General features: G+C 36.7%; 1 protein-coding gene across 16 annotated transcripts in view; it reads right to left on the bottom strand.

Moving 5' to 3' along the window:
* Positions 1–25,280, bottom strand: part of jakmip3 (Janus kinase and microtubule interacting protein 3) — a 64,725-nt gene extending 39,445 nt beyond the window's left edge. For 9 of the 16 annotated variants that reach the window (XM_065262421.2, XM_065262419.2, XM_073815038.1 and 6 more), the window contains exons 1-4: positions 24,199–24,514; positions 18,134–18,372; positions 11,969–12,211; positions 10,568–10,810 (exon numbers count right to left, since the gene is read on the bottom strand). In XM_065262421.2, coding sequence (XP_065118493.2) covers positions 10,568–10,810; positions 11,969–12,211; positions 18,134–18,268 — 621 coding nt within the window. In that variant the 5' untranslated portion in view covers positions 18,269–18,372; positions 24,199–24,514. Of the gene's footprint in view, positions 1–10,567; positions 10,811–11,968; positions 12,212–18,133; positions 18,373–24,198; positions 24,516–24,536 lie in introns of those variants that run through there. The other 7 variants (XM_065262420.2, XM_073815037.1, XM_073815031.1 and 4 more) reach the window with 4 other exon arrangements.
* Between the last annotated feature and the right edge of the window lie 609 nt (positions 25,281–25,889).

The following is a 25,889-nucleotide window of genomic DNA, read 5'->3' as shown; positions in this document are numbered from 1 at the left end:
CTTGACCTTTCTCAAATTACAACTATAACAACTCTCATTATTAACAAGACATCATACAGCTTAGCTGCACATCACGCAAAAAAATCAACACTATCTAAATATATACACTGATCCAAACACTGAATCTGCTATTAATGTAAATGCGAATGTATGAAATGGGTAATGTCATCGTTACAATCTTTCACTTTAATCGTCAGACATTTCCCAGGTTTATTTTTAAATGTCCGTTTCTGTGAAGCATTGAAGTTGCCACTGCCATTCCAGTGGATAAAGGTAATATAGTAAACACCTATTGTGACAAAATGCACCCCAAAGCAGCAAATTTCACAAAACATGGGGCAAGTTGTCACAATGGGAACCTGCCATTATATAACATATTACGGGGGCTATAATAGCTTTTCACCACAATATAAACCATAAAAGTTAAATATTAAATATCATCACACAACATGGGGGCAAGTTGTCACAATGGAAACCTGCCATTATATAACATATTTTGGGGCTATAATAGCTTTTCACCACAATATAAACCATAAAAGTTATATTAAATATCATCACACAACATGGGGCAAGTTGTCACAATAGGAACCTGCCATTATATAACGTATTTTGGGGCTATAATAGCTTTTTATCACAATACTGTATAAACAATAAAAGTTATATATTAAATATCATCACACAACATGGGGGCAAGTTGTCACAATGGGAACCTGCCATTATATAACATATTATGGGGCTATATTAGCTTTTCACCACAATATAAACAAAAAAGTTATATTAAATATCGTCACACAATGTGGGGCAAGATGTCACAATGGGAACCTGCCATTATATAACGTATTTTGGGGCTATAATAGCTTTTTATCACAATACTGTATAAACAATAAAAGTTATATTTTAAATATCATCACACAAAGTGGGGCAAGTTGTCACAAAGGGAACCTGCCATTATATAACATATCATGGGGCTATAATAGCTTTTTATAACATTATAAATCATAAAAGTTATATATTAAATATCATCACACAAAGTGGGGCAAGTTGTCACAATAGGAACCTGCCATTATATAACATATTATGTGGCTATAATAGCTTTTATCACAATATAAACAAAAAAGTTATATATTAAATTTCGTCAAACAATGTTGGGCAAGTTGTCACAATAATGGGAACCTGCCATTATATAACGTATTTTGGGGCTATAATAGCTTTTTATCACAATACTGTATAAACAATAAAAGTTATATTTTAAATATCATCACACAAAGTGGGGCAAGTTGTCACAAAGGGAACCTGCCATTATATAACATATCATGGGGCTATAATAGCTTTTTATAACATTATAAATCATAAAAGTTATATATTAAATATCATCACACAAAGTGGGGCAAGTTGTCACAATAGGAACCTGCCATTATATAACATATTATGTGGCTATAATAGCTTTTATCACAATATAAACAAAAAAGTTATATATTAAATTTCGTCAAACAATGTTGGGCAAGTTGTCACAATAATGGGAACCTGCCATTATATAACGTATTTTGGGGCTATAATAGCTTTTTATCACAATACTGTATAAACAAAAAAGTTATATATTAAATATCATCACACAATATGGGGGCAAGTTGTCACAATGGGAACCTGCCATTATATAACGTATTTTGGGGCTATAATAGCTTTTTATCACAATACTGTATAAACAATAAAAGTTATATATTAAATATCATCACACAACATGGGGGCAAGTTGTCACAATGGGAACCTGCCATTATATAACATATTATGGGGCTATCATAGCTTTCATCATAATATAAACAAAAAAGTTATATATTAAATATCTTCACACAATGTGGGGCAAGTTGTCACAATGGGAACCTGCCATTATTTAACATATTATGGGGCTATAATAGCTTTTATCACAATATAAACAAAAAAGTTATATATTAAATATCATCACACAACATGGGGGCAAGTTGTCACAATGGGAACCTGCCATTATATAACATATTATGGGGCTATAATAGCTTTTATCACAATACTGTATAAACAAAAAAGTTATATATTAAATATCATCACACAATATGGGGGCAAGTTGTGACAATGGGAACCTGCCATTATATAACATATTATGGGGCTATAATAGCTTTTATCACAATATAAACAAAAAAGTTATATATTAAATATCGTCACACAATGTGGGGCAAGTTGTCACAATAGGAACCTGCCATTATATAACATATTATGGGGCTATAATAGCTTTTATCACAATATAAACAAAAAAGTTATATATTAAATTTCGTCAAACAATGTTGGGCAAGTTGTCACAATAATGGGAACCTGCCATTATATAACGTATTTTGGGGCTATAATAGCTTTTTATCACAATACTGTATAAACAATAAAAGTTATATATTAAATATCATCACACAACATGGGGGCAAGTTGTCACAATGGGAACCTGCCATTATATAACATATTATGGGGCTATATTAGCTTATATCATAATACTGTATAAACAAAAAAGTTATATATTAAATATCGTCACACAATGTGGGGCAAGTTGTCACAATGGGAACCTGCCATTATATAACGTATTTTGGGGCTATAATAGCTTTTTATCACAATACTGTATAAACAATAAAAGTTATATATTAAATATCATCACACAACATGGGGGCAAGTTGTCACAATGGGAACCTGCCATTATATAACATATTATGGGGCTATATTAGCTTATATCATAATACTGTATAAACAAAAAAGTTATATATTAAATATCGTCACACAATGTGGGGCAAGTTGTCACAATGGGAACCTGCCATTATATAACGTATTTTGGGGCTATAATAGCTTTCTATCACAATATAAACAAAAAAGTTATATATTAAATATCGTCACACAATGTGGGGCAAGTTGTCACAATAGGAAACTTCCATTATATAACATATTATGGGGCTATAATAGCTTTTATCACAATATAAACAAAAAAGTTATATATTAAATATCGTCACACAATGTGGGGCAAGTTGTCACAATAGGAACCTGCCATTATATAACATATTATGGGGCTATAATAGCTTTTCACCACAATATAAACAAAAAAGTTATATATTAAATATCGTCACACAATGTGGGGCAAGTTGTCACAATAGGAACCTGCCATTATATAACGTATTTTGGGGCTATAATAGCTTTTATCACAATATAAACAAAAAAGTTATATATTAAATATCGTCACACAATGTGGGGCAAGTTGTCACAATAGGAAACTTCCATTATATAACATATTATGGGGCTATAATAGCTTTTATCACAATATAAACAAAAAAGTTATATATTAAATATCATCACACAACATGGGGGCAGGTTGTCACAATGGGAACCTGCCATTATATAACGTATTTTGGGGCTATAATAGCTTTTTATCACAATACTGTATAAACAATAAAAGTTATATATTAAATATCATCACACAACATGGGGGCAAGTTGTCACAATTGGAACCTGCCATTATATAACATATTATGGGGCTATCATAGCTTTTATCACAATATAAACAATAAAAGTTATATATTAAATATCATCACACAACATGGGGGCAAGTTGTCACAATTGGAACCTGCCATTATATAACATATTATGGGGCTATCATAGCTTTTATCACAATATAAACAAAAAAGTTATATATTAAATATCGTCACACAATGTGGGGCAAGTTGTCACAATAGGAAACTTCCATTATATAACATATTATGGGGCTATAATAGCTTTTATCACAATATAAACAAAAAAGTTATATATTAAATATCATCACACAACATGGGGGCAGGTTGTCACAATGGGAACCTGCCATTATATAACGTATTTTGGGGCTATAATAGCTTTTTATCACAATACTGTATAAACAATAAAAGTTATATATTAAATATCATCACACAACATGGGGGCAAGTTGTCACAATTGGAACCTGCCATTATATAACATATGGGGCTATCATAGCTTTTATCACAATATAAACAAAAAAGTTATATATTAAATTTCGTCAAACAATGTGGGGCAAGTTGTCACAATGGGAACCTGCCATTATATAACATATTATGGGGCTATCATAGCTTTTATCACAATATAAATAAAAAAGTTATATATTAAATATCTTCACACAATGTGGGGCAAGTTGTCACAATTGGAACCTGCCATTATATAACATATTTTGGGGCTATAATAGCTTTTTATCACAATACTGTATAAACAATAAAAGTTATATATATTAAAAATCATCACACAACATGGGGGCAAGTTGTCACAATGGAAACCTGCCATTATATAACATATTATGGGGCTATAATAGCTTTTCACCACAATATAAACCATAAAAGTTATATATTAAATATCATCACACAACATGGGGGCAAGTTGTCACAATGGAAACCTGCCATTATATAACGTATTATGTGGCTAGCTTTTCACCACAATAAAAACCATAAAAGTTGTGAAAGAGTTTGTGACAATGCAAAAAACGTACAAAAAACATAGCCAGACCAACAGATTTGCAATCAATTGTAAAAACAACAACAACAACACATGGTTAACATGTGCCGATTTAACGGCGCTACCTTTGTCCAAATCTCTATATTGGATATTAAGAGCATGTGTATGTGTGGGTGTGTTTTATTTATAACAGATAAAGAAGAATGTATTCGGATGAATGAAGTAGTAATCGCTCGTTTTATCTCTATCCATCTGGTGTAAAATGATTCATCCATTCACACACACAACCTCAGCCTGTCTATGTGTATCTGTTCTACATAAAACTCTCAGTTGAAAAGTCGTGTCCACATATTCTCTATATAATACTTGCTCATATACTGCATCCCTGCGCCCATAGAAAGTCACTTATTCAGCATAATAATTGTAAATGCATTGTTTCATGACCTTTCTGATTACACTGATTATGATGTATGCTGTTACACCCACCTCTGTTGCCTCAGTGATTCATGCACACAATAAATAAATTTAATCTGAAACTAAACAGAAATATCAGTGGTGGGCAGCGAGGACTCTGGCTACAGGCCAGACCGCAGGGCTTCAGGACTGGACATGAGAAATAGACCACACACAGTAAAATCCTGCTGGTGCAGCGCTTAACAATGAGAACGAACACGGAAAGCCCTGACAGTCTCCTCTGGGATGTGCCTTGAATTTTAGTCAACTCATTTCTGCTCAGCATGGGTATGCATGAATATTATTGCACACTGTGCATACCTAGTGTTCACTGTACCGTGTTAATTGACACTTCTGTTAGAAACTGCTAAATATATTTTATGCATTGTAACAGGTAAAAAAGGGTAAAGATGTGACATTTTAGTTAAAGGAATACTTACCACAAAATTAAAATTAGCCCATATTTTACGACATTCTAGGTGTATATGAGTTAGATTAAATAATATTCTGGTTCTTTTCAGTTTTATAACATTATAGGATAGTACCACCTTTTTAAATCTCCAAAAAGCACATCCATCCATCAAAAACTAATTAATTCTGTTATTAAATGTCTTGTGAAGCAAAGTGATAATTGGACTATTTAAACTCGACTCATCTCATGAACTCACACATGGCCATTGCCGAAATATAGCCATAGCCAGGATATTGCTTAAAGGGGAAATAATCATAAAAATTTTTTTTTCAATGTTTAAGTGAGATAAATGTGTCCCAGTGCTTCTATCAATCTAGAAAATGTAAAAAAGAACAACCTAGTGACTTAGTTTTGGTAAACCATTCTCTGCAAGCATGTGAAAAAATAGGTAATTGAAATTTGGCTCCCCTTGTGATGTCAGAAGGGGCTAATACCACCTCTAAATCTGCACAATACAACCACAGCACTGGCATATAGTGCAGAGATCAGCTCATTTGCATTTAAAAGTTTCAATTTAAACATGTTATAATAAATTATCTATATGATATTTTTAGCTAAAACTTCACATATGTACTCTGGGGACACCAAAGATTTATTTTATATCTTTAAAAAGTCTTGTGAAATGTCCCCTTTAACTAGCAATAGTGTTTGACCGTATTTGGCTAAAAATAGAAAGCCATATACACATAGGATAAGGTGAGTAAAATATGGCAAATATTCATTTTGGAGTGAACTATTCCTTTAAGATGTGACATACACAATTTATACAAAAAAACTAACCATAATATGCGCATTATGTGTTCCTGTAACAATAAAACCCAAAATAGCTCCCAGTCTTGATTTAGGGAATATTTAACAGTGAAGAGTCTTTTCAACACATACAATACACCAGTCTGATGCAAACCCCATCAAACAACTAAACCTTGTCTATCTCTGTAAAAAAAGGCGGTGTAGAGCAGTAATCCCTCGTCCCATGTGCACATCCAAACTCATCTTTAATTGACATCTCAACCCCTCATACATCCGAGTCGCTCTTTCATGTGTGTTCGTCTCTATAAGACTAATCCTGTTATGCACAGACCTAACGCTTTTCAGCCATTCTTAAACATACAGACACAACCATAAGCTATTCTTAGACCATAAGCTATTCATGGTGCTCCCAAAACATTTCTCTGAGTAGGCCTATCCCAACCCTTCTGGCATAGCAACATTGATACAATTAATAGAGTACTGAAATCTTTCAACAAGATGTGGGGAATGTTTGAGGAAGCATTGCTTTTGCAATTTTGCTACTGACACAAAAACGCTCCAAAAAATAGGTAAAAAACGGTTGTATGTTCCATGAAATGCATCCTTAACGCTACATTCATACAGGACGAAAACGTTAACCCTTAACGGAAGGCTTGTCTAAAGCGTGGCCAACAGCCAATCACAGTGGCTGCAACACATGCTCCGGTCTTCCATAAACGTAATTGGATAGCTCTGCCTAGGTTATTTGAATAAAGTGATCTGATTTGCTGACGCACACGTTGCCACTTGAAAAGTTGAGAAATGTTCAACTTCTGCCACGAGCAACGGCACTGACGCCGCGTCGACGGATCCACAATTTAGTTCGGCAACGCCTGACATCACCCATTATTTCTTTCCCCGCCATTGACGAGATATCTCGTCAATTAAGAGAAAACGCTTCCCCGCCAATGACGAGATTTTCCCTCTTTCGCAATACCGTTATTATCCACCAGGTGGCCTTTCCGCAACTTTTTAAACCTGGAAGTATTGCCCATGGCAAGCGGCTGCATGTCCGTGTCTGTTTTTAAGATCGCTCTGAATGGGATCTCTATGAAAAGTCTGTCACAAAAATGGAATTATCTCTGCTTTTTGCTCAAAATGTGGTGTTTTTGCAGAAACCTACCCATATTCAAAAGCTGATTGCAAAAGAACCACTGAAGGTAGGATGAAACGGTTTTTTTTTTGTTTGAAAGCAGAGGGTCTGTTCTTTCATTTGGTATATTGTATGTTTATATATTTAAAGAAGAACATTTTCTGGAAGGCATTAAACTTTGGTGAAAATCATGAAAAATGCTGGCGCTGGCTGGCAACTTTTTTTAAAAATGCTGGCGGTGAAAGAGTTAAAAGTGAATGGGAAGTGTCAACGTTTACCCCCCTTGTGAATGTACCATAAGGGGGTGTGTACACCAAGGACGGCATATGTTTTCAATTGTTTTCAATGGAAGTGCTTTTCAAAAATGCAAGCAGCTGGTGACTTAATCCGCGATAAGCGCCGGCGCTCTGAATTTTTCCACGTTCAGTGCTGAACTCCCAGAGTTGAAAAATGTTTAACTTTGAGTGAAATGCTTAGCTTGTCAATGTCACTTTTCACTCAGCCGTCCAATCACAGTGGAGGAGGGGCGAAAAAATACAACAATAACAACCAGTACAATGACTTTTAGGTGGGACAAACCTCAGATGGGGGGCCTGTCCCCCCCTCAGAATTATAATTTCAACAAAATGTTTATTATAAAGGAATGGTCTTCCATGTCCAGCAGTGTCTTGTGGATTACATCACATGCTCTACAATTCAGTTTTCAATGCATTTTCCACATTTCACAACATTCATCTCTACAACAACACATATAAACACAGTTATATCACAACATCAATTGCATGAAAAGACTCTGTTTCGTCTCCGTTTTGCATTTGTTAGCTGGCTGATAATGATGTCATTTCTAGATTTGACTATTTATGTACCGCACAATTCTATATTCCACCCTAAAAAATGCTAGGTTATTTTCATCCCAGTGTTTGGTCAAAAAGGGATGAACCCAGCCAATGGGGTCACAGTTTAACCTATGTTGGGTTGTTTTAACCCAAAAATGTTGAGTTTGTCCCTTTTTGACCGAATGCTGGATTGCAAACAACCCAGTTTTTTTTAGAATGTCTGCTCTTTCAATCTTTTGTCTAAGTTTCATCATTTTATACATTCTGAGTTTATACTGCATGCCGCACTATCCTGCCACATACTGTCATAAATCTAAAATGATAAACAGGCCTCCACCTCATTTCTTGTTTTGGTTGAGTGCTCAGTCCTGTCAACAAAGCACAAAGTCAGATCAAATCAGCACACACAAAATGTGATGACCTTGTTTGCCCTCACTAAATCTGATTATGCGATTAACATTCCCCAGTCTACCATCCTGATACATTTAATAGTCTAAAGATCAATACGAATTCACAAAACAACAACACAGGCCTTCAATAACATACAGACTTTCTGCCATCACAATTCACCTAACAACACACCAGAAACATTTACTCAATGTTATACTCGGCATAAAATAAGATTATAGCCATGCAGAAACTAAAAATGAGAATAAGAGGAACACATATCCTTCTCTCACTCTCCAGATCCCACCTTAAGAGACCCAACCCCATTTTTCTTATTCATCTTATTCACAGAACATGTGAAGTGATATTGTTAGTGTAGATGCTCTGCCACAAGAGGGGAGATCGATACAAGTGTGCACCAACTGCTCTGATATTTTTATACTCCAGGAAACAAATGGCACAAAGCCCAGACCAGAGAGACTCTATTAGATAAGAAACCAGCTTCACAGAATGCACCAAAAACAGCACATGCAAAACACAACTCACACTTACGGCTAAATATAAAGCCTTGATCGACTGCTAAGGAAGCTTGGATTAGTTAAAATTAGAAACTAAATGTGCATCAAATATCAAAGAAAGGTGAAAGGAGGAGAAACGTAAAAGTTAAATGTGAACATGCATTTTGAATTTTAATTTAAGTCTCTTTAGGTAATTCGCTATACTCAGCGCCCATTTGCAACACATCCGTGAAGTTATTTCAGTCATGCAAGACTAAAGTCCTATCTTCTTAAATGGAGAAAGACAGATATATTTAAAATCGCAAGCTAAAATCACAATTAAAGGGCACCTACCCAAAAGATAATTTGTATGTCCAAAATGCTCCTATTTGGGTGGGAGTAAAAACCCGCTGTACATGTCTGTACCTTTAAATGCAAATGAGCTCCTCACTTCCTTACAAATAGACGCTATTGCTTCCAGTTAAAATAGATTTGATTAATACAGTCTGAGACAATAGTATCTAGTGGACAGAGCTCAACTCGCTGAGGGTGGAAACTATGGTAATGCAGGACTGTAAGTGGGCGGGGCTTCATCAGTGTGACCTCACATTGATAAGAAAAATAAAAGGCATGTCTAATGAGACTACTTTGGTTTTCGACATTTCTCTAGGATGTTCAAAGTTTTAATGTTGATACTTCCAGTCTCAGTTTTTCGGGGTTTTGAAGAAAAAAAGATACGTTTCCGAAATTACTGCTGCGGGAGCTTGAGACAACGCTGCTTTCACATGTTAACCAAACCGGAAGTCCGAGAATACTTTGGTTTAATGGGGATTAAAAAACAAAAAGCGGGTGCATTTTTTTCATCGTAGGGTGGTTGGGTTCACACAATATTGAGCACTGCATTGTCCCCAATTCATAGTATTAGCAGTGCTGATCTTGTTATATCCAATATATTTGCTGCAGCTCTTTACACGAGTTTAAAACTGTATGCATAATACAGTTATTATAGGAATTAATTATATGTTCCTTTAAATAAAATTAGTGAATAATATGACTGATTTCAGTCTCAGACAGAAAGGTTGTAATCGTGGTAACACATGCGCTGTTCCCTGTTGTGAAGCCCCGCAGTTAACAAAAGATTTTTATTCAGCACATTTATTTCACAGACAGTCCCTATAGAGTCACCTGGGGTTAAGTGCTGTGTTCAACCTCCATGCTTTGTGCTAGCAGCTCGAATCTTTAATTATTGGCTGCCACCCCATTTACTGAGTCTACAAAGAATTTCTAGACTATATAAAAGCTAGATATTCAGTCAAGTATTCAGACTAAGTGTGTCATATACTATTTTAAAATAGTGGGTTGTTTTAGCCCATGGCTGGGTAAAATAGAAATCTAGAAAATGTCCACATTTGACTCAACCAACCAACATGTTAATGTAAATAGGTTCATTTAAACCCAACAGTTGGGTTGGTCCACATTTTACCAAACCATGGGCTGGAACAAACAGTGTGACTTGTTGGATTGCATGCACTGGATTGGCACTACTCACCAATCTGCGAATCTCTCTCTCGCACTCCCTGTTGATGCGGTTGATCTCCTCCTGGTGGAGATGGTAGACGCTTCGGATCTCGGCGGCTTTGATTTTGTCCGCCTGCACGGCCACGGTTAACGCTTCCTCCATGTGCTTTTTTACTCCCTTCAGCTCAGCGATTTCCTGCTGCAGTCGCATTCGTTCACCTTCGAAACCCCGCCTGGCCTCCTCTCGTGCATCCGCCACCAGGGCAGACTTCACCTGCATCCAGAGCAACCACACAGTCTTAGGGTCTCATTTATAAAACTTGCATAGGATCCTTACTAAAAGTTTTATGTACATACAAAAGCCAAAAATAGCACAAGGCAAAAAATATTTATAAGACTTATAAAACAAAGCAATGTTCCCTTTATAATCACAGATCACCTGCAAGTGTGCATACATGAATCATCCTCAGATCCAACCTTGCAACCCCATTCTCTTGTCAAGTTAGTTTTTTTTATAGATAATAACCTTTGTGTGGGATCTGGCGTAGACTTTACAATTCTACATTAATTGATCCAGATGCCATTACTGTAATTTGAATGACACTGCATCAGGAACAAAAAATTTACCATGGAGGACACGTTGGATCTTTGTTGGTCCTTAAACCACAATCGCATAAATAAAATATATTTCATTACTTACTGTATGTTGTTCGAAGACCCTATAACTTTTGTTCTGCTTTGTAAATTTCACATTTAAGGACTTTTTGTGGCAAAAGCTATGTGCACACCGCCAGTAACTAGCAACGATTCCATCTTATTCATTTCAATGGAAGCTTGGCTACTTCTGGTGACATGAGCGACAATAAGGGGGCGTGCACACCAAAGCTTTTACGCCGGCGGCCAGTGCATGTTTTCAATTGTTTCCAATGGAAGCTCTGCGTTTTTCAAATAATCCAGCAGCTAGCGTTTTTTTTTTCTGCGCTGAAAACCTGCGCTCTGCGTTTTTTCCGCGCTCGTCGCTGAACGTCGAGAGTTGAAAGAGATTCAACTTTGGGTGAAAAGCTCCGCTCGTCAATTTCAGTTCTCACACGGCCATCCAATCACAGTGGAGGAGGGGCGGGACAAGTATCACAACAACCAACCGGTTCACAACTCAGGTATCACAGCTACTAAAGCGCTCAGCTGAAAAACAGCTAGCAATCAGTGTCCTCCAGGCGTTTTTCAGCCACGTTTAAAAGTTTTGGTGTGCACAACCCCTAACCGTTGGTGACAGGAAGTGGGCATGTTAAATATTATATATAAATATTATTAACTTTATGCAAGGATTGGCAACCTTCAATGGTGACTGGGACTGAAGCTTTTAGGTCAACTATAAATTCTTTGCATGTACGTGAACATAGTTTTTGAAAGCATTTTGTATATATTTTGGTACCTTATCACCGGATGTGTCTCGGAGGGCACATACAAGCGCCTGTAGTCTCTGTATCTCTCCATCTTTGATCTTAATGACCCGCACCAGTTCGGACTCATGTTGGCGTAGGAGCGTTTCCCGAACGCCGTGCAGCTCTCGCAGTTTCTCCTCGTGCAGTTTGGCCTTTAACTCCGTCACTACCACCGTGGACTTGTGTTGCTCGTGACGGACCTCCTGAGACTTTTCTCTTTCCAGCTTACTGACCTGACAAGGAGAGAAATGAACAACATTAATACACATACAATACCGGTCGGAGTTCTAAAATGTTTCCATCTTAAAAATCTGAAGGCAAAATATTTGCAGTTTTAATAAAAAAAAAACATAATTGTGCCATCTTGTTCATTGATTTAATTAGAAAGAAAATAATGATGCATGACTTGCACTGAATACTGAAAAAGCATCGGATGGGATTGGGAACTACTTCAATAAAGTATGAAATCGCTGTGACCTCGATTGGCTTGCTGCTTTATTATACAATGTATAATGCAGAGGGCAATAAAGAGATGTTTATGCAAACTAACACAGCACAACAGCGGTGGGCAATGGTCTATAATTTAGTGAAGTGTAAAACACATTCAGTCCAGCATAAAAATAGAGCATAAGTGTGTCAGGAAATGACCCCAGACACCGAGGACCACATCCATCCTTATTCAAACACAACCTGAAACATGATAAACAACAACTGACTTACTACACTGTAAATAAAACAGAAAGATGCAATCTTAAAATGTATAAACATAACACAGCTAAAAAAACTATATTTAATGCAGAAAAAAATATTGTAACAAAAACATTTTATCAAAGCCAAAGAGGTACAAAAGCAGAAAAAAATGCGTTGATCATGCTGAATTTCTGACACTGTCAGAAAAATATCGTAGGCTATCTTTGGACGCAAAATGTCCGTCTTTGAACCTCTTTCACTGTACGACATATGATCACCAATGAAGAGCCACGATCACAGAAATCGCGACGATTGGTTCACGATGGCAATCTTCATCTGGGCAAGCCAAAAATCGTGCAATGTATCCCGGGCTTAAGATCATGTCAAAGATTGAAATCAATGAGTGAAATCAAACTTTGATGCTCATAATCTCATAATTTGATTATAAAACTTTAGCCTGAATTTCAAAGACTTCACTTTAGATTGTGTTCATCCATTTAGACTGATCCACAGAACCAACATGATTCTCAAGCAAGCTTATAAAAGATTTCACTTGGCAGGCAATTCAGACTCGGATGACAGGGTTCACTATCTCTACATGTCAATATTTGGAAGCTATGTTGATGATCCATCATGTGTATAGTGTTCAGATGGTTTTATGTTTCTGTTAGCTTTGGGATACATCATTAAATCAGTGTAGAAAGACTACCGGCATTCAGTCTATACGTAGTTCACTGTTGACTGACAGCTGCTCGCGGCTAATGGTTTATCTAAGCCCATTACATCTATGTCTTTATGACTTTAAGGTGTTTCTCAAGGGGAAAAGCATTCTTAAAAGGTCGGAGTGTATTGACCGTCTATTACATGTCCTGAGGATTGACAGAAGGGGTGCGAAACTCTCTAGTATCAACACTTAATCTGATTTGATAGAGGTTCAATTGAGTCCAACATCTCAATTTCTTAATTTTGCTGTTGTGACATTGTATAACACTGTTACTGTATCATGACTTTGTCATGACAAGCATTAAAAAGGGGTGGAGGGTTTTTCAAGCACTTGCAAGAATGTGCAAAACAATATATGAGGAGCTCAGATGCAAAAGCCTCTAAACGCCACCAACGTCAAAAATGAGATACTAATAATATTAACTGAATGGTTTTGGGACGTATTATACGTTCATTAAATAGTTTTGCTTTAATCCCAGCATCAGGGCATTCAGAACCACCGCTTTGTTGGCAGAACCCTCAAAATTCTGATAGAAAATACTCATTTACAAGAAAACATGTCAGACGCATAATAAAACAATATACAGTAATAAAATGTTAGGCGATGATGCATGTTAAATGATGTTTATTTAATATTTTTTTTTATATTTAAGATCACCAATGGTCTGATTCACGATTTTACATTTCCTTTGGTGTGTAAGTGTGTATTAGAACATATTACGATATGCAAAAGGTACAAACCCCAAAGTAAACGATGACGCTAGTTATCGTCTCCAACGTAAATCTCTTTTCTTGGACTACAATAAAAAAAAAAGGATTGTAGGCAACAGTTTACTTCCTGGGATTGGTGATGTGGCCAAGACCGACATTATCATAATTCCTCCCGCCTGTAAGTTAACTCCTGTTAGCATTGCATTGTGCGCAAATTCAAACATGCTAAGGAGCGTAACATTTCCTGTTGACGTCAGAGGTGGCCAATCACAATGTACAGATTAGCTGGCCAATCAGGGACACGGAGCTTTCCAAATCCGTGTGTTTCAGGAAGAGAGTGAAATCTGGAGCTACAATGTACGGTATGTGTTTTTTAACCATAAACCAAATACACAAAATAACATTGTTTTTTTAGCAATGAAATAGGTGCTCTTTAAATATTGTAAAGGAATTAAGTCAAACAATATTTCAGGTTTTTTACCCTCATTCATGAAACAGAACTAAAATACATTTCTGTGTAAATGATAAACTAATCTTGTGTATATGTTTTTTCCAAACATAATGCTTTACAAACTTTATATAAATTCTTTCATAAATTATGTTTTTTGACTCTGGATACAGTACAATAACAGATATAATAACTATAATCATGCAATACCGTGTTTGCATGTGTGCGATATTTAATAAAGGTAAAAATGCAGATATAGATTGAGTTGTTAAATGACACTGATCTTATTAAATCAGTTTGATATTATTCGATTCAAGGCTGTCCTTTGCAAGTGTGTGTGTGTGTGTATGTGTGTGTGTGTGTGTGTGTGTGTGTGTGTGTGTGTGTTTTAGTGTCTGATCATTGTGTCTGTGTGAACACTGCGGTGGCTCTCTAGGATCAATACCTCACAGGGTCAAAATAAAAGACAACAATGTTCTGCAAGAACGAACACAGAAACAAACATATTGCCATGTCCAAGATTGCTATTGGAGAGTAGAGTAAGGGGGAGAGAGTCTCTCTTTTGTTTTGAGGAACATGTTTCCAAAAAAGTAATGTAGATTACTCATGCGTAAAGAAATATAAACAAATCCAATCAATAACACTCTAAAAATGGCTGGGTTGGTATGTATGGCAAATATTGGACAGAACACATGCTGGGTTAAAAATTACCCAATGTTGGGTTGTTGGTTTGCAACCATGGGGTATAATAACCCAGCATTGGGTCAATTTTTAACCCAGCACATGTTCTGTCCAATATTTACCCAAAATGGGTCAAAATAACCCTGCCTTTTTTAGAGTTAAGTTTAAATTAACCTGCTCAATGAAATATAAGGGATCTGTGCTTATTAGCCTTTCTTTAATGTATATTAAATGACACTGAGGACATTAATGTACATCTGCATATGATCTGAATATTTTAAAGCAATGGAGAGTGAAATTATTATTACTTTATGAACTATATTATAAGTCATAACAGGGTGAGTCGTTATGTTAATAGTACCATTAACACAGACCAAAGCAATGATGGACAACCATGTTTTATCAGACATTTATGTATAACAGATATGTGGGTTATTTATATTTATAGTGTCAAGATTTGCAGGACAAATATGTAGGCTTATATATCTCTAGCCCACCCTATATTTGAATGACTGATGTCTCCAAGAATCTTGTTAGACTAACAAAATAGCAAAGTTGAGACAAATACATAACTACCATTGTAAAAGACAGCATGCACAATTAATTTAACACACCGTAAGCCACTAAAACATCTTCAGCCAGAATGCAATTCAAGTGTCCCTATACTGTATATACAAGGCATAAAGCAATCACTTAAAGGAAAACACCACTGTTTTTCAATATTTTACTATGTTCTTACCTCAACTTAGATGAATTAATTCATACCTATCTTTTTTCAATGCGTGCACTTAATCTTTGCACAGCGCTTCGTGAATGTGTTAGCATTTAGCCTAGCCCCATTCATTCCTTAGGATCCAAACAGGGATGAATTTAGAAGCCACAAAACACTTCCATATTTTCCCTATTTAAAGACTGTTACATGAGTAGTAACACGAGTAAGTATGGTGGCAAAAAAATAAAACGTGGTGATTAGGGATGCTCATATCAGTTAATTTTCCCGACCGACAACCGTAGCTTCTAAACCGAACATTAACCGTTAACTTATAAGATTTTAATATGAAATTGTCATTGAGTAAAAATACAGTTGACGATTGTCTGTGAACTAGTAAAAACAAAACATTTCATTTGAACGTGCAAACAGCAGCGACAGATCAATAACAGAACCAGGATTCATACATTATTAGATATTCACGCAACATTACCTTATTAAAAAGCACGCGATCGGTCCAGAGGATTAATATCCAAAAAGGGCAGATTGTCTCTGTTTCATCTACCACAGTGGTCATTTCTAAAGCAGGACGCTTTTCAGAAAGTTTTGGTTTTGCGTCGTCTTTCTCCGTTTGTGCAAAAAGAGAGATGTTTATGGTTAGGGTAAGAGGCCATCAGCGAACGTCTGTCCGGATGTGCACGAGACGGACCGCGTCATCTTGCGCGGACATGCGCCGTTCAGCTTCCAAACACGCATACAAATTATTTCTCATACAAATGATTACTTTATCAGACCGTCAGGGCAGCAATCATTTGTGTCATTTACAGGACATTCACAAATTAAAGATAGAAAAGTGGCGAAATTTCTGTCGGCTCATGACGACACGCACCATGTATTAACAAATATTTTTTTATTTTAACTGACAATGTTAATCGGTCAAAAATTCTTACCTTCAGTTAACGGTTAAACGGTCAAATTTTTTAAGCGGATAAAAATGAGAACTATATTGTATTGCGTAAAAGCACCTAGTTTGCAGCACTTCGACCTCTGGCGCACATCATCACTCCTGACTCCTCCCCCTCTCCCTCAAACTTTTGTCAATATTGTTGCGCACCGAGGTCGAAGTGCTGTAAACCAAGTGCTTTTCCGCCATACAATATAGTTCTTATTTTTTATCCGCTTAAAAAATTGCCACATTTTATTTTGTGCCACCATACTCGTGTTACTACTCATGTAACAGTCTTTAAATAGAGAACATGGAAGTGTTTGGTGGCTTTTAAATTAATTCCTGTTTGGATCCTAAGGAATGAATGGGGCTAGGCTAAATGCTAACACATTCACAAAGCGCTGTGCAAAGATGAAGTGCATGCACCGAAAAAAGAAAGGTATGCATTCATTTGCCAAAGTTGAGGTAAGAACATAGTAAAATATTGAAAAACTGTGGTGTTTTCCTTTAACCTGTGATTCAAGGATTAGCTGTGACCGTAGAGGCTATTTACAAGCACACAGCAATTAAAATAAAGATGTTTTGTTTCTTTTTAACTGTAATGACATCAGACTGTCGTGTATGAATGACAGATGCGTCATCATATGGCTTCTAGCAGCTACCATCAATACAGCTATTGTGATGGGTATCTTTAAACTGACAGCAAGTGGGGACATAGGAGCTGTCGCTCCCATTGTCAGGCCTCAATGAACAATACTCTTCATGTATGACAGAAATGGATGCGCTTTGTGTCTTGCACAGCAAATCTCTAGCTGTAAACTACGTTCAAGATTGCTATTGGAGTAGAGGAACAGGGAGAGTCTGTTTTTACTCATGTTTGAGTAAAATATAAACAAATGCAACCAATGGGTTAACATTAACCTGTTCTGGGTTGGGCATGGTTGGGCATTTTTAGATACATTAAAATTATTATGTCAACATTTTTCCCCAACCATGGGTTCAAACATCCAATCATTTATTGGAGTTTAGTTTATCCTTTCACTATGCGTGCCACCTATTGGACTCCAACAACTTCAGTGGCCTTTCAAAAATATGGCAGGAACAAACAAAAACATTAAATATTGCTCCATCCAAGACACATTTCCCAAGCAAACGCACTTAAACCATGTATACAATTAAATTGCTGTCAAATCACTTGTGTTCAGGCGCCAGGAACCCACAGCGCAAACAGTAGGCAGCGCACAAACCTTAGTCTTCTCCTGCTGAAGTTCAATCTGGATTTCCGTGAGTTTGGCTCTCAGCTCCTCATTGGCTGCCTGCAAGGCTGACATGGCATCAGGCCGCTCCCCTTTGCTCCGCCCACTGGGTGCTTTCTTAGACATGATGGGCAGTGCTCCACAGGCCACGCCCCTTTCAGGGATGACCTGAGTGTGTGAATGCACAAGTTTCCTATATGTTTTTTCTTCAGCTACATCTTTCCACCCACCTGCACATCACAGAGAAACACAAGATTTTACTGAGATCACTGACACACACAAAAAAAAACTAATGTTGCATTAAGATTGCATTTTTATGATTGGATGGATGGATTTAAATGAATAATGAAATGCTATTGTAATTAAAATTCTCTCTGCATGTCGCACTTGCATCTCCTGCTTTGTTAAAAACAATCTGAAATCAAAAGTAATGTCATTACCTTTGCTAATGCACATTCCTGGTCCCATTACGCACAAAGCAGTGATACAGTATAGCCCCATTTATTGATTAATTCACAAATTTCAAAACAGAGAGTTCATGAGATGAGTGTTAAATGAGCTGGGATAAGACAACAGGTGCAGATATGCTCTGAGAGAAAAACAACATACTGAGAGCAATGAGGAATACTTTGTATGATTTACTACAGCAATCCTGTAATTGCAGTTTGATGAATTACATGAGTTTTGTGGCGTCAAAACATTTGCAACAAGTTGACTAAGCTGTATAACTCTACAGTATATGTAAACATTCATTATTCAGATTAGGAATGGTGTGAAAAACATCACATAGATTAACTTCAAAGCCTTAAGGCCTAAAACGCGTAGTCACAAAAATCGGCCTGCTGAATTTGTGGGCTCACATAAAGAACCGGTAAATTACTGGTAAATTATAATAAAAAATACAAACATCAGGTACTAGGACTGCTCAATTATCGAAAAACTAAATGGGATTACAATTACGGGTGAGACAGTTACATAATCGCCAAAAGTCTCAATTACAGCTGAAGTTAGAATGTGTTGAAGCATCGAAAATATATTTTGGTCTAAAAATAACAAAAATTCTGTTGTGAAGAGCATGCATGAGACTAAAGGGCGATTTATAGTCGTGCGTAGGTCCTACGGCGTAGCTACGGCGTAGGCTATCCGTAGCCTGTGCGTAGCTCTGCGTAGCCTGACGCGCACCTCACAAAATTTCTAACAGCGCGTCGGCTCTACGCGGACCGTAAGCACTGTGATTGGTCCACCAGAACCCCTCCCGTCAGGTAAAAAAACTGCGTCATAGGTATTTCCGTTTGAGACGGTGAAAACAAAGATGAGTCAAGTTGAGGAGTGATTTAACTCAAACTGCAACATTAGTCGCAGTTTATTTACTTCCATCATTGCTGGTCTTCTCAAATTATACACAACAAGTTGCTATTTCTTCTTCGTTTGGGGTTAACTTGCTTAGCTTCTTCTTCTGTGACGACTTCTGCTGCTACTGTGGTTACACGCGTGATTACTGCCAACCAGCGGTTTCGCATGTTTGCATGTCGACGCGGACGGCGACGCACAAGTATAAATGAAAACCGACGCGGAACCTACGCCGTCGCTGCTACGCCGTAGGACCTACGTACGACTATAAATCGCCCTTAAAGTCACGTGACGCAGATGACATACAACGCGGCTGACGTGTTATCTGGTGCGCCCCAGCTGTTTTTTTTTGTCCGCCCGGGCTTCGTTTACAGTCTGAGGGAGACGCACGCTGTAAGTTTGAAAAAAAAAAACTTCACAAACATGTCTGAGGATAACACGTCATCCGTGTCACTGCAGTCATGTGACTTTAGTCTCACGCATGCTCAGCCAGAACAGACGCGGAAGAGAAGACAATGCTTTTTTTTACCAAAAATGTATTTTCAATGCTTCAACACTTTCTTACTGACCCACTCATCTCACATGGACTACTTTGATGATGGTTTTATTACCTTTCTGAACATGGACAGTATACCGTACGTAGATTTTCAATGAAGGGTCAACAAGCTCTCGGACTAAATATAAAACATCTTAAACTGTGTTCCGAAGATGAACGGACGTCTTACGAGTTTGGAACGACATGAGGGTGAATCATTAATGACATTATTTTCATTTTTGGGTGAACTATCCCTTTAACGTCATTACTTTTGACTTTGTTTTTGTTAAATAGCGACCTCTAGTGGTGAAAATCCCACATATTGTGCCTTTAACATCATTGTCTTGTCTGTCGGTCAAATTTAATTTTGTTTTTTTCAGCAGATCTTGACCTGTCAGTACAAAGAGTTTCACAAACATAAGGTACATCTTAAAGTTAACACTTTAAACAGTTCTCATCAAACTCTACCGAAACTAAATTAACTATCACAATACTACACAAATCTATACAATAACTGCATGCTAACAATTGTGTCATTTCTGCCTACATTTATTTGAGTCAAAAATACTTGGATGCTTACATGAAACATAACTCAGAGGTCTCTTTAGACACATAATTGATTCACAAAAAAGCAATAAAATAAATTCTTTGAGCATTCCGAAACACCTACATCTTGCAAAGACATAATTGTCACAAGATACATCTTAATAAAACCACATGCAGAGTTGTTATATAACTGACTACAAACTTAAATATATATCATACATAGGCTACTGTAACTTTAAAGGCTGTAATATCACATTCTGAGCATTACATATATTCAAAATATATTACACTCTGGTTTCTGGAAAAATAAACCGGCTGTCCGCACAAGTTTATTTCTTCTCACCGGTGCTGAAACTCTGTACTATCATAAATCATACACCCGCATCTAATCTCACCAGAAAAATTCCCACCAGCTGTACGGCTGACCGATCGCTTAAGCAGGCTACAGACTGTCAACTCTTAAAGATAAAAGAAATCTTACATCATCTTGACTGCCTTGCACAGGATTTCTGTCCAATGGGTTCAGCCGTTATTGTGTCTGACAGACGATCCAGTGCAAAGAACACAACACAAAACCTCCATTAACTGAAGCAGTGGCATCGCATTATGCAACTTTCATAATTAAATAAAGAGTTCAGTGATTAATGAATCAATAAAGGGTGCCAGATTGATACTTTTGAATATGCATTGATGAGTTTATGTCTATCAAGTGTTATAGACTTGTAGGCTGCAATATATAACTACAGTATGTGTGTGTAAAAACGTCAAAACTATTGTAGACAAATTGCTTATGTTAAAATAATAAAAATGTTATGGTATTTTTAATTCATCTATCGTCTAACAATCATGACTATGAATAATGCAATAAATGATATTCATATTTTACATATATGTGACCCTGAACAACACAACACGTCATAAGAGTAAATTTTTGGAAATTAAGATGTATGCATAACATGTTAGGAAAGGACAATAATATTTGGCTGACATACAACAATTTGAAAATCTTAAATATTGATAAAAACTCTTCTTTAAAGTAGGGCTGTCAAAAGATTAATCGTGATTAATCACATCTAAAATAAAAGTTTGTGTTTACATAACATATGTGTGTGTAGTGTGTATAATTAATATTTATATATAAAAACACACACAGTCATGTATATATTTAAGAAAAATTGGTTATATTTATATATAAAATATTTATATTTCTATATAATATAAATTATATAAATGTTTATACAGTAGGCTATATAAATGCAAATATTTCTTAAATATACACATGAATGTGTGTGTATTTATATATACATAATAATTATACACATTACACACACATATGTTATGTAAACACAAACTTTTATTTTAGATGTGATTAATCACGATTAATCTTTTGACAGCCCTACTTTAAAGTTGTCCAAATGAAGTCTTAGCAACACATTACTAATAATGTTTTTATATATATATATATTTTGATGGTAGGAAATGTACAAAATATCTTCATGGAACATTGTTTACTTAATATCCTAATGATTTTTGGCCTAAAAAATTATAATTTTGACCCATACTGTACAATGTATTGTTGGCTATTGCTACATTCACCTATGTGACTTATGACTGGGTTTGTGGTCCAGGGTCACATATACATAAATTTAGATCTAACACAGACCAACAGACCATCTTGTTGTTTACATCTCGCAAAATGGTCTATGGTTCTTTACCATAACCTGACTTAAGTGGTAATAAAAGACATCCTTTAGCTTTGTCCAATCACACTGAACACATTATGTGGATCATTAGGTAGGATAACAATCCTTTTCACATGAACAGCAGCTTTACTGTCAGGTCTGAAGTACATCTTAATGAGTGTCCGCCTGACTGAGATCTTGGTTTAAACTTGAATAAGCAGCACTGGTTTGTTTTTTAGACACAGATATGTGAATAACAAACTGGTAACAATTCATCACAGACATCGAAAATCATGTGGAATTATGTAGATTTTGAATTACGTAAGTTTTTTTTTCAGTGAAAGCTCCAATAAAAGAGGAACAGAAATACAAAGACAGAGCGCAATAATTTTCTTCACAAAGAACCTTTCAGGCATTAAAGCCTGGTTTCCAGGGATTTAGTATTTCCATGGTACGGGAAAACTTTGTGTCAATACAGATAAAGGAATAATTCCTTAAAACAAAAAATCTGCCATTATTAAATATCCTTAAGATGTTTCAAATATGTACACTCTTATTATTTTCATTGTAAATTAAGAATTTTTAAATTAGCAAAACATAAGCAAAAGTTTCATTTTTTTTTATATTCTTTTAAAGTTGTGTTACATCAAGCCTTAAATCTGACCGAATTATAATGACATTTACATAAATTAAAAATTTTATAAAATAATATTGTGAGTATAACAGAATATATGAATTCATTTAAATTATGTCTTATTAAAAAAAAGACTTTCTACCCATTCTTCAGTTCTTTATACTACTTCATATTTACATTTATATTTAGCAGATGCTTTAATCCAAAGCGATTTACAGTGCATTACAAGGTATATATATTATCAGTATACAGTATGTGTTCCCTGGAATCGAACCCACAACCTTTTGCATTGCTAACACAATGCAGGAACACATTCATTTACATAAGAAGCAAAAGCCGCTAAACGCCACCTCCGTGAAACATGATGACTGTAAATGCTTTCGAAACATATGCGTCCTTTAAATACTTTTGTGTCAAAATCGCTTAATCCCATCCTCAGATCATTCAGAAATAGTTTTAAGGCTGAATCTATAAAGAGTCGGATAAAAATGCTAATAAACTTCATATATATTTATACATACTTTTATATTTTTATTTGCATTTGCATTTAAAATGGCAAACAAATTAACACAACATACTATACTAAACTAAACATACTATGATGACAATTTTATAACAGCATCCATCACAACCTCTTTGCATTTAAAGACAAACTCGTTTTGAAACGTGACAATCCAGTCAATATCTGTGTCTCATTTCCATTATGTGTCTATTAGCAGCTCAACTTAGGCATCGGTTGTCAAGGCTTGAATATAAATCAATAATACACCAGCGGCGCCACAGTGAATTTGTGTAATTTTGTATGCTATATTTAAAAAAAACTTCCAAACAGCCTTGCTTAAATTCCATTTCAGGAATCAGTGGGTTCATAGTTTTTTGTTAGAGACCTATCGCATGTTCAGAAGATAAGCAAATTTTGTCATTGGTTGCTTGCAGCGCAAATACAACCTATGAAACATGTTTCTCTGCCAGGCTTAACAAGGAAATAAACATCAAGCAGACCGAGGCTCTGCATCGCAGATGGCCCTCCGGGAACATTTCAACAAATATCCCAGTGGGCAAACGACAGCCTGTGGACATTTTTTCTTCTTGCACATGCGAGGCTGCAACTGCTACAAACATGATGCTATTAACATTTCCCCTTTGCACAGGACATTTCACGGCTTGTATTGACAGTTCTGACAAACATCCCAGCAGGCCGAGACCGCGATCATTAACTGGTAATCACTCAACCCTACAACACATCACACATGTTTGATGCCACCCAAAAGTGAATGATTCGATTCAAACTGAATGCATAAGGACTCACCTTAAGTGCATGATTCGAGCTGTGATGTTGTTTTAGTCTGCAGGGTTTAGCCAGGAAGCTGCTGGTCCTCCATCATTTCGTGCGAGTCGTGGCACATGCTCTGAAACAACAAGGGATGCATGTTGTCATGCCCTCAATTCCATGCAGAAGATGTTTATATCCATGGCAGAACAGAGCTGTGTGCAACCTGTGCAGATGACTGGATCTTCAGAGAAGCCGGTAGTGATGTGTAACCAGAAATAGCACCAGCAAGGAATGATAAATGCAAAATGAGAAATGGGGGAGGCAAGATTTTAAAGGGAGAGAGAGAGAGAGAGAGGCGATTGCTGATCACTTACCAAAAACATTCTCTCACCATCCCTGATGGAGAGCGAGGGATGATGCCGGTAGGAAGAGGAGGGGAGGTGGCAGAGGAGTGGAGACAGTCACAGCAACACACATGCACGAAGCACACGCGCACATATGCACAGACGTGCACACACACACATATACACGCACTGTGTATGTGTGACAGTTCTGCGGGATGCGTTGAATGCCTGGCTTTTATCCTGGGATTGTGAAAGCCTGTGTTTGTAAGAAAAGACAGAGAGAGGGAGAGAGAAACAGAGAATGCTTACAGCTATTGAAGCCACACACTGGTCAATGCACTGCAACTGCATCTCTTTCTCATCACGTCACTTTCTCATTCACCCTATGCATTTAAAAATAGAAATAGCAACCATTTATATAATCAGCCCCTACAGTGTGCGTAAATCTAATGTTTCTCCATGTACTTAAAGAAAACCATACACACATACCTAACAACTTTTCCTGTTACCATGCACATTGTTTAGCTCTTATATATTAAAAAAGTATTACAGAAAATTATACAGTATGCTATTCAATCCAATTGGATGCTGATAGAAACTGCATCACAATACTGTTGCGTTATAGTGCATTTCATTATCCTCCAGCCAAACAGATGGCAATCTAGAGACGAAACCGTAAATACGTGATACATAAAAGGACTAGTGTTAAAGGTGCGGTGTGTATACTAATTTCTGTGCCACAAACAGCATCCGAATTGCAAAAATGATGAGTTTTCAGAAAGATTTTCCAGACACTCCAACCAGATGAGCATATAGCCCCACCCCACATTTATGTCATTGGTCGTCATTGGTTGAGCTTTTGTCTTGGTCTGTCTTAAAGAGCAACATTATTTCTTGTGAGGATTTACTCAGATTAACTCATTAACTGCCGTTGTCTCGTGATACCTAAAGGGCTCGTTATAGTCGTGCGTAGGTCCTACGGCGTAGCCGTGACGACGTAGGTTCCGCGTCGGTTTTCATTTATACTTTTGCATCGTCGTCCGCGTCCACGTGCAAACACACGCGCAGACCGCTGGTAGGCAGTATCCACGTGTGTAACCACAGTAGCAGCGCAAACGTCAAAGAAGAAGAAGCTCAGCAAGTTAACCCACAACCGAAGAAGAAACAGCAACTTGTTGTGTATAATTTGAGAAGACCAGCAATGATGGAAGTAAATAAACACCGACTTTTGATGCAGTTTGAGTTAAATCACTCCTCAACTTGGCTCATCTTTGTTTTCACCGTCACAAACGGAAATACCTATGACGCAGTTTTTTACCTGACGGGAGGGGTTCTGGTAGACCAATCACAGCGCTTGCGGTCCGCGTAGATCTGACACGCTGT

The sequence above is a fragment of the Paramisgurnus dabryanus genome, chromosome 1 (assembly GCF_030506205.2).
Source record: "Paramisgurnus dabryanus chromosome 1, PD_genome_1.1, whole genome shotgun sequence".
In the NCBI taxonomy this organism is placed as follows: Eukaryota; Metazoa; Chordata; class Actinopteri; order Cypriniformes; family Cobitidae; genus Paramisgurnus; species Paramisgurnus dabryanus.
This window is presented reverse-complemented; position numbering and strand designations above follow the sequence as displayed.